The sequence below is a fragment of the Vidua macroura genome, chromosome 11 (genome assembly GCF_024509145.1).
Source record: "Vidua macroura isolate BioBank_ID:100142 chromosome 11, ASM2450914v1, whole genome shotgun sequence".
NCBI lineage: Eukaryota > Metazoa > Chordata > Aves > Passeriformes > Viduidae > Vidua > Vidua macroura.
In genome coordinates this window covers 8,725,031-8,734,961 of record NC_071581.1, presented here as the reverse complement: position 1 = coordinate 8,734,961, position 9,931 = coordinate 8,725,031, and the positions used below count along the sequence as shown (strand labels likewise).

Below are 9,931 nucleotides of genomic sequence, written 5' to 3'. Positions count from 1 at the left end.
GAAATATTTTTAGTAGATTATTGTGTTTAGGTTTTTTTGGATTTCCTTTTTCTTTTTTAATTAAATTATTTCTTTTGGAGACATTAAAAAGATACATCTTACCATAATTAATATTCACTGTCAATAATATTTATTTTTAAATGAAGATTGGAAACAAGGTAAGACATTTGTTTATAAACTGTATTGTATATTGCTGAATAACAGTTGAATAAAAAGATTTTGAAATAAAGTTTTTACAGATGTGTGTGCCTTTCCCTGTGTCCTGAATGTCCCTGAGAAGGCTTGATGGCTGCGTGCCTTCCCTACCTTGTCACAGCACAGAGACTTGAGGAAAGATGCAGTACAAACAAAATAAAGTTGAAATCAGTTATTTTTCAGACACCCTCACCTGATGCCAAAGGCCACAGCAGAACGTGCAGGCAGCCAGTCCCAGGCTGCAGCTGCCTTTTCCTTGGTGCCACCAATTATCTCTGGGCAGTCAGGGCAAGATCTTGTAGATGGACAGTGGGACAGTGTGTGGCATTCAATGTAAATTGCTTTGGTTTGCCCCAGGTCTCTCTGAAAAAAAAGGTGAATCAAGCAGTGGAAAATCAAAATAAAATATCCCAGAATGCTGTATAACCTAGTTCCAAGGTTTGTTTAAAGTATATTCAGATTTTTTTAAATGCATAATTTTGTCACTTTTCTTATCTAGATGAGCTTCCTCTAAAGAAGCTTTTTTACAGTAAGTAGACTAGTTATTTTTCTGTTGCAAAATGCTTGTTTTTCAAGCGAGCCAGGAAGATTACTTGGTAAAGAAACATGATCTGCATTAGCTGAATTTAGTGAACTGCTTTGAAATTTCCTATGCCTGACTATGACTCTTATCCTGTCATTTGTGTGGCATTTTAGAGAAGAGTTTCCTTGTGGGAAGGGCAGAGTGACAGCTCCAGTGGCAGCAGGACTGTGCCTGCAGGAGCTGCAGAGCAAACACAGGACATGCCCCTGCCTCACCTTGCACCTGAGCCCTGTCCTAGAAGGAGGGCAGGAAGGGATTGCCATTTTCCCAGGTGCTCAGGATTTCCTTTTTCTAGGGCTGCCAGTGACAGCCAGGGATTTGTGCCACTTGCACTCCCTAGGCTGGAGACCAAGCAGATCTGTGTTTGATACATGTACTACACTGTGCTGGTAAAAGCCTCTTGCTCTGGGGCAAACTCACCATGGGGATCCAAAGGGGATAAAATCTTCACAGTAATGTTCATCCCATTACTGCCAGCTGTAGGACTGGGGAGAAATCCATAATCCTCCCACAAAAAGCTGAAGTGCTTTTTGGAAGAACTTGGAGGAGGAGGTTGTTGCCAGCGTGGAGGTGCATCAGAGCATGAGACGCTGAAGAACACAGTCCTTGGCTTCCATGTGCACACAGGAGGGCTTCTAAACCTGGAAGGGAAAGCTAGGTGGGGAAAAGATCTGCATGTTGGACCATGTCTGAACAAATACCAGCATTCCTGTGTGGGAATTTGCTCAAGGACAGTTAGTCCAGCAGAGGTGTGCATGGAGCCTGCAATGTCAGGAGAATTCAAACCCTTCCACCAAGGGCTGGTCACACAAGTGAAACCTGCCTGTGTTTGGACTGGGGGTCCTCTGGCCAGCTCTTCATCACCGCTGCTGCTTTCTCAAGGGCAGAGAACATTTCTCAAGGGCCTCAACTTCCTCAACATTTTTCCTAAGGGAGAGAACTAAAATCTTTCCACAAGAGGAAGAAGAAAATCTGCTTAAATTGATCAAAATAAATAGCTGAGGCTTGAAGCAGTGAAGCATGTCTGTCTAAGAGTAGTGATGCTTCTATTTCAACTTCAGCCCTACCCCAGCTGGTCTCCAAGTAAACAGGTATCTGCTTTGCTCTGATATTTTTGTTCCATCACTTACGGAGTGCATTGTCTCTTAAATTACAGACTGTGTGGTTTGGAGGAAATATATCAATCATCTTGAGTTTGTCCTTCCCTTTCTTTTGTAGCCTGTTACCTGCAAAGGGATGTGGCAGCAAGTTTTGTGTGCAATGACAGGAGTAGAATTACCAAGGTCTTTTAGACTTTAATCACATTAAAGGTGAAAAAATATTAAATCTGCAACTAAAAGTGACTTTTTTTTTATCCTTTCTGAGATCAAAATTAAGTGTGCCACAGTAGGAATAACAATTCTTATATTCCAATTCACCATAAAACCTCAGAAATACTAAACAATAACCTGAGGATTTGATGAAAAATCTCTTCTAGCAAGAGCAAAAAGCATCTTTTCTTTCCAATGAAGACCTGAACACAGGCAGAGAGAACTCATTCCCAGCACACAGGATACCTTCAACAAGTGAGATTGCCTTGCTTTACCTTTATCTTCACTATATGAAGGTAAGTATTGCCTTTAAAAATGTGCAAAATGAGTCCCTTCAGGTTTTGGGACCGTGGTTTCCACATTCAGGCTAGCTTTTCTTTTGCAAAGTACACAGCCTATAATTGGCCCCATATTCCCGTAGTGCAGGGAAAATAAGTGGCTAAAGAAGAGACAGCAGCTTTCAGTACAGTATTTAGTCTTTAAAAAGCACTTAAAGGAATGAGAAACGTTTTGAAGAGAAATTGTAAAGAATTTGGAGCCTTATTGCTGTGTGTTGAGAACTTTTGCTAAAACATCTGTCCTCTGAGAGTGCTCTTTCTTCTGAAAAGGGCAACTGCCTCACTTCTGCTGATTGTATTTACAAAGGGCAAAGCGAGGTTTTGCCGTACCCTTAATGGACAGAGGCTAGTGGCAAATCTTGCTCTTTCATAAATCTCAGCATTCCTCGTGGTGTCTGCTGTCAGAATCGATTAGGAGTAAGTGCCTGTGCTGCAGAGCCGTGGGAGGCTGGTGTGGCTCCTGCAGTGCCACACGGAGCCGGGCACAGACTCCCCCAGCACCGCGGGTGGGGCAGGTGGTGCCTGGGGAGGCAGCCCCAGGTCCCTGCACTGGGGACAGCACAGGCTCCTCGCACAGCCAGCAAGCAGGGAAACATGAGGGATGGCTGTTGGGGGCCAGAGCTGAGTCATCTGTAATATAATCATAAGGAAACACACATTTTTCCTGAGAGAAAATCAATAGAACTTTGCACTTTTCCTTGTAATATTTCCAGTCTGCGCCATCAGCTGCAGCTCGCTCACAGTTATACTGCCATAAATTCACTGCGAGTTAATGGATTTCCACAAAATTGAATGGATTTACAGCAGTGTAACAGAGCTGGTGCTAGAGCTACGCACATGTAAAAATACATGGAACAAAAGTAGTTTGATAGCACACAGGTGACCTTCAAAGTGCCAAGACCTAGCGAGTAAAAAACAAAATTATCCAGTTTGTAGAGTGCTCCTTTTCTGGCAAAGTTCCCAAGGAAAATGGAGCCTGCAGTGCTGAAAGCCTTGCTGTGCGTGGCAAGAGGGCCAGACCCACTGAAGGGAAGATGGGTGAATGAGCAGCTTCACGCTGTGATGGAAGAGTGCAAAAGACTGTCTGAACATGTCATTTGTCATTTCCTGCATAAAACATTTTGGAGCCTAGTCTTGCTTAGAATTAGTAAGTAAGTAAATAATGTGCTCCCAAACTTGTGTGTCAAAACTAGGTTGGTTAATGTATGAGCTGCCTCCGTTGCATTTGTTACTCCACAGCAAATTTCATGCTTAGCCAGAGGCTGGCAAAGTTCATTTATTCATTATCCCCAAACTTTGGGCAGTTATTATTCAAACGCCCCTAGTACATCTATTTAATAAGAAGAGAACAGAAAATTGATGGGATCAGAAATGTTAAAGTCTTAATTAATGCTTTTAGCAAAGACTGATTGGAGGGGGGTTGTTGTGAGAATATTAATGCGCAGCAAGCGTGTCTGGCTGGTGTCACTGGGCAGGGGGAGGGCTCTGCCAACCCTGCCCAGGGAGCTCTGCCCCTGCAGCCCTGTGAGCTCTGCGCCTGTGGGGCAGCACCTGCATCACCCCGGGGCTCTGCGCCTCCAGGTCAGGGAAAACCAGTGCTGCAGGCCTTGGGGAGCACTGAAATTCCAGCATCTGCGAATCACTGCTGCTAATGGGTTTAAATGGTAAAACACTCACTTACAGAAGAGTAAAGATGGAGGATTCTTTCTTTTCTGCTGTGTCTGGGCTTTTGTGGTGTTTCTGTGCAGTTCTGCAGATCCTGGGCTGCAATGGGGGCTGCTGGGCAACTGGGGGCTTTGCTGTGGGCACATGGGGACCAGGTTTGGGTTTTGTTCATGCAGGAGCAGCTGCAATTATTCCACAGGAAAATTAACAGGCCTTGAAATAATGGGAACAAGATGAAGGCTTGAAGAATCCCAGCAAGGCAGGCCATAGGAAGCCCTGCATCAGCCTGTCCTGCCCCAGCACAGCAGCAGCTGTGTGTGACAGGGATGGGGAGGAGGGAGGAAGGGCGGGATGGGGGGTTGTTGCTGAGTTTAGACCAAGTTTATAAAACCCAGCAACCTCTGCTGAATAGAGATGGATAATATTATCAATGGAGCCAGTCAAGAAAAATATGTGCTTCAGATCCATAACAATGACAATCCAAAATTTAGAACTGAACAAGGTGGCTTTTTTAAAGGATCTGTGCTAATGCCAACGAGTGGATTGAAATCCCCTATTCCTCCTCTGGTGACTGCCCACCTTCGAATTATAGCAATTATGGACATTGCGAGTAAAACACAGTTACATTAAGAGTTGAATCGAAGAGGACTGTGATGCAGAGTTAGTTAATGGATTTCCCTATTTGTTGCGTATAGATTTCCTTTCCTGTTATTATTGAACTGGTTCTTAAATCTCATATGGAAAATCATCTGTAGTGTAATGCAAACTAAATTACCAAGATCTGCATAAATAATTCAAAAATGTTTACAGTCCAATTGAAGATTGTACTTTTCTAACAGGAAATTTCTGGGATTTACTCTAGGGAAGATGGGAAAGGGGGTGTTACTTTTTTTTCTATTCCATGACCAGATCTTTCAAAAACTTTCATTCATCTCTGTGTTAGTATTATCCTTGAAATAGGAAGCAACAGGTTAAGTCTTTGGGAGTATTATACAGAAAGAAAAAACAGATGACCACAGAAATGGGCTCTTATTTTTTGATTTTCTTGTAATTTTGCTTGGAAATCTGAAATAATTGATTTATTTTAATAAACTGAAATAGGAATTCTTCATTACTAAATATTTTTCAGGGTTTGAAATTGCTCTGACAATCCAGTGAGTATTGTGACTCATTTTGGGTTTTAGGGTGATCAACATAGTACCTAGGCAGGTTTTGATATTTAGGCTGGCAGTCAAAGTCTACTGTTTGGCAAAAATTAGTAGCATATTTCTGATTTCCAAGTGTTTTGTTTTTATAATAGGTTTCTTTTGTGGGTTTTTTTTTGTTGTTGTTGTTGTTGTTTTTTTGTTTTTTTTTTTTTTGACTGAGTCTGTCTGTATTAACAGTCTATGTTAAACATGAGCTTTAGTTCTAAATTCCCATGGCAGAGCCTCTTTTAATGCTTATGCTGTAATTTATTTACTTACTGTTCTGGACTGCTGCATTTCAGTGCTTCCAGAGTTGTCAAGAGTCGATCCAAGTGATGGACACCTGTCAGTAAGACATTAACCAACTATCTTTGCAGTTTTACAAATGTGCCATAGGGAGAGTGTCTGTGCTCTTAGGTCGGGCGTGAGGAAGGTCGATGCCAGGACTCTGACACCCTCTTGGCTTTGCCTCATCCTTCCCTCAGGAGAGCAATGCGGTGGTGGCTGTGACCCAGAGAGGAGCAGCTTGGCCAGATCTTAGCCAAGGATCAGAGAACTAAATTCCCCCTTGGGAATTTACGTGCCCTCTCCTGTCATCAGGCAGCCCTGGGCTGGGGGTTAGTCTGTGCCCTGACAATCAGAGTCAGTTCTCTGGAGCCTATGGAGCATCACCAGCATTGTGCTGAGGACTCTTAATTTGTCTTTCTTTTCTGGGATCCCCTGCAAAGCACTGAAAGCAGGATGGCAGGAGCTGCATTACCAGGCTGCCAGCCAATGCAGCTCAGGAAAGCTCCTGCCCAGCATCCCAGGGCACAGCTCAGCCTCACACTCTGGTCTGACAGGACAGGCACTGCTGCTCCCGCTGCTCTGAGCAGGCAGGGACAGTGGGAGCACAAGGAAAAGCCACCCATCAGCTCCTGGAGGGAGCCTCAAGTGCCTCAAGATTTAAAAGCCTGTTTTCCCTAGACAGTCATCCTGTTTCTGTGGCAGGAATTTGAATGCTGCTGAAACACACCCCAGTGCTATCCTGAATTTAGAGTGCCCTGGGAAGCCAGCAGTACCTACCTACCCAGTGTGTCTCACTCTGACTGAGCCAAGCAGTGTGTGAGCTCCGGAGCTGCACTTGCTTGGGAATGTTGATAAACCTTTGGAAAAGACACAATGTGCACATCTAAACCCAAGTCAGGCCAAGGAATGACTGTACTGAGTGATGATCTAAGCTGAACCATGTCTGTCTGATACCTGGTACCCTGAGGGCAATGCAGCACTTGAGAAAGTGCACAAGAGAAGCTAAAGGCAACAAAATCAAATGAGACAGTGAAAATTTACAGTTTGATTAAGGAAACATCAGTTACTTTATGGTCTTTACCAAATACACTCGTGTTTGTTATTCATTTATGCTAATTCAGTGCAAGACAGTAAAAGTACAATCATTCAGTGCTACAAATAATGATAATAGTGTAATCCATTTACAGAGTGCCTGGATATAATTTCAACTTTTATAGTATAGTGTTATGAAAGTCGAAAGTTAGTTAAATGCACAGCAAGGTGCTAATTTGCAGTCCTGGTTAGAATGAACCTCCATTTATGTTTAAGTCACTGATAATGACTTTGCACCCAAGCTAGCCAAGAACCACGTAGCCAGACTCCTTATGACATCCTTTAACAATTAATAACCCTGGCATTTCAGTCTCCAGAGAAGCAGAGTTTGACAAGACAGGAAGACCCAAACTGAGTACCTGTTAGTGCTTCAATCCTGGGGGAATCTGTGGGTGTGAAGTTGAACCTGAAATTCCCCAGCACCAGGGAGAGACAGAAGGTGGGCTCTGCCCTCAGGGCTGGGGGCTCCAGCCCCAGCACAGAGCAGTCAGCAGCCACACCAGGCTCCTGTCAGAATGGCAGCCGTAACAAGACTGAATAAAAAGAACTAAATCCAGCTTGCCACGGTGTCAAATGCGAGTAGTTGAACTTTTTGCCGTATTTTTTAAGACTATAAACTCCCTTTATGAACCCGAGTTAATTATTTGATGACCCAGAGAGGTCTTACACTACTTATGCTAGACTAAAGCATTTCACTAAAGAAAAACATCTCAAAAGCAAATGCGAGGAGCTTTGCTGGGTTCAGAAAGTGTTTGTCAACCTGCTTGTAAATGTATATGGAAAAGTCAACCCAGTTTAGGCTCATTACCCGGGGTAATTCAAACCTTGCCACAGCAGGTCTTTTGGAGCATTGCAGCGCCAGAGAAAGCCCCGCTCACGTTCAGGGCCATGAAAATGCCATGTGTTCACATTTCCCTTCATTCGGTGCTCATCTGTTGCTGCTGGCTTGGGAACATCATCCGCCCAGTTTGTTGTTTACAGCCGGGAGTGCAAAACGGTGAGGGGGCGAGGCGGTGTGGGGAGCCTTGGGGAACATGTACCTGGGGAAAAATCTCACCTGCTCTGGGGGCTCAGGACCACGAGACACGCCTGCGGCACGGCCTGCACGGGCAGTGTGCTCAGCAAGTGCTGCGGTCACGCTGAAGTCATTTATTTTATTTTAGCAACACTTAGCATTCCCAAAACAGCCGGATGGAGCTCAAGGACACAGGTAAATAAGCAGGAACAGCATGATTTGACACAGCTCGAAGTTTCACGCTGCTCTAAGACAAGCTTTTCCCAGTGGACAAAAAGAGTGTGTGTTTTTTGTCTTCACGTGCTGAACCAAGAAGCAAAACAAGGTGTTTTCCCACCTAAACGAAGTGATAACGGGTTTTGTCATGCATCCCTAGCTAATTGGGGTGTGATGAAGTGCATAATTCCAAAGCTATCTAGCCTGAGGGCTTAAAGAAAAGCTTAACTGTGCCTGCAAAGCAGAGTGGAGATAGCTGTGTGACAACTGCCTATCAGGAGGCTGCAGGCTTTCGAACCAGCCTGACACAGGGCCACTATCTGATTGCAGCTCCAATTCTGCCCACAGTCCTGCTGCTGGCTTCAGCAGTTACTCGATGACCAATAAGGCATTAAAGAGTCACAATGTACAGCTTATTTCAGGAGGAAATATTTTAACAGCACAGGTGACTGTCATGCATGCATTAAGAAAACCAGGACACAGCATACCAAATTAAGTTCAGCTACAGTAAAATAATTGTAACAGAGCAATGCTGACCCCAACTACTGAATGGTGAGACCTGGCTTTTGCTGCACAAGTGAGATTAGGTTTTTCTGGTTTGCTTTCCTCCCTGTCTCCTTGCATATATAAATCACACATATAGTGCATATTCACAGAAATACAGCATATATATTTACTATTCAGATGTTTGAGATAAAACCCCAATATCTTAGAGAGAGAAGTGTCCTTCAAACTCTGCAGCACAAACTATGGTCTCACAGAAATACAAACCGCAAGAGGAAAGTAGCCCCTACTGTGCAACTCTTTCACTTTGTTAGATTGCAATATATTTTCTTATTTTTCATGTGTCTGGTTCGTGTAACCCTGCCAGTATGCAAAAATGGCTGTTGACAGTTTCTTTGTTTTGGTTTTATTATAATGTAATTTATGGGATGCTGAAAGTCTGCAAGTACTTGTACTTGACTGACATTTCTCTGAGAGTCAAAAGATTGCTCTGTATACTTGACTGAGATTAAAATGAGTAGACTGTGTATAGCTGTATCCTGCTTTGAAAGTGCAGGATTGGAAGGCTTCCATTAAATTGTTATTTTCAGTTATTATTAGCTCCTAAATCAGTTAATATAACTCCTTTCCCATAATGAATGCACAGCACTGTAAGCCTAAATGCCATATATTCTATTGATCTATTTCCACAACCTGTTTAGTGAAATAATTAAAATGATTTACAAGGCTGACCCAATATCTTAGTGGTTTAGTAAATCACGCTGCCATGTGGGAGGCTCAGCTGGTTTTAAAGCACAGCTCGTGGCAGCAGCAGGACCTGGAGCGGAGCTGTTGTGCCGCACCTGGAGAGGCTCCGGAAACGCCTCCTCCACACTCAGGGAGAACGAGGGCTCCAGCAGCTGTGCTCAGTCATCACCTCTGGCCAAAGATGGGGAATGCCTCGGTGCTTCCCAGCCAGAGCAGAATCTGAGTTGCAGGGAATGTATCTACACTGGCAACTGGAACATCCCCGTTTTCTACCCCCAGAATTGACTCTGTTTATCTGAGTGGGCACTAAAAACGTCTCAGCTGTGGAGTCTGGTATTTTTACATGCATGACAATGAGGGAAATTATTATTTCTACCTTCTTGTTTTTTGTTTCAATTCATAAGAAGAGGACAACACACAACACACAACATCTGTGTTTAAATGCCAGGGCTATGGAAAGGCTCAGTACAATTCAGTAGTGTCAAGACAAAGACATATTAAAGCATGCCTCACAGTCCCTTAAAATCCCTGTAAGTCAGTCCTCAGGGGATAGGGAGGGTTTCATCAAGATGATCTCCTTGGCACAGGAGCCCCTCCTGTAATGACATGAGCTCTCCTGACCCCTCCATGTCTCCCACAGCTCACCCAGGGCTGATGCTGGTAGGACCACCAGGATATTCCTGGGTCTGTTCCCAGCTCACCTCCCAGTGTTATGGAAACACTGAGAACCCTTGGAGCAGGGGCAGGAGGACACTACAGCAGTGCCTGGGAGGAGACACAGCAGCCAGACT

At 44.0% G+C, this 9,931-nt stretch overlaps 1 protein-coding gene across 1 annotated transcript in view; it reads right to left on the bottom strand.

Annotated features, from left to right (window-relative positions):
* Positions 1–473: 473 nt before the first annotated feature.
* Positions 474–9,931, bottom strand: part of LOC128812852 (uncharacterized) — a 35,135-nt gene continuing 25,677 nt past the window's right edge. Inside the window, exons 3-6 of the mRNA XM_053987508.1 lie at positions 5,558–5,621; positions 4,108–4,225; positions 1,199–1,432; positions 474–558 (exon numbers count right to left, since the gene is read on the bottom strand). Of these exons, the coding sequence (XP_053843483.1) occupies positions 524–558; positions 1,199–1,432; positions 4,108–4,225; positions 5,558–5,621 (451 nt within the window). The 3' untranslated portion in view covers positions 474–523. The remainder of the gene's footprint in view (positions 559–1,198; positions 1,433–4,107; positions 4,226–5,557; positions 5,622–9,931) is intronic.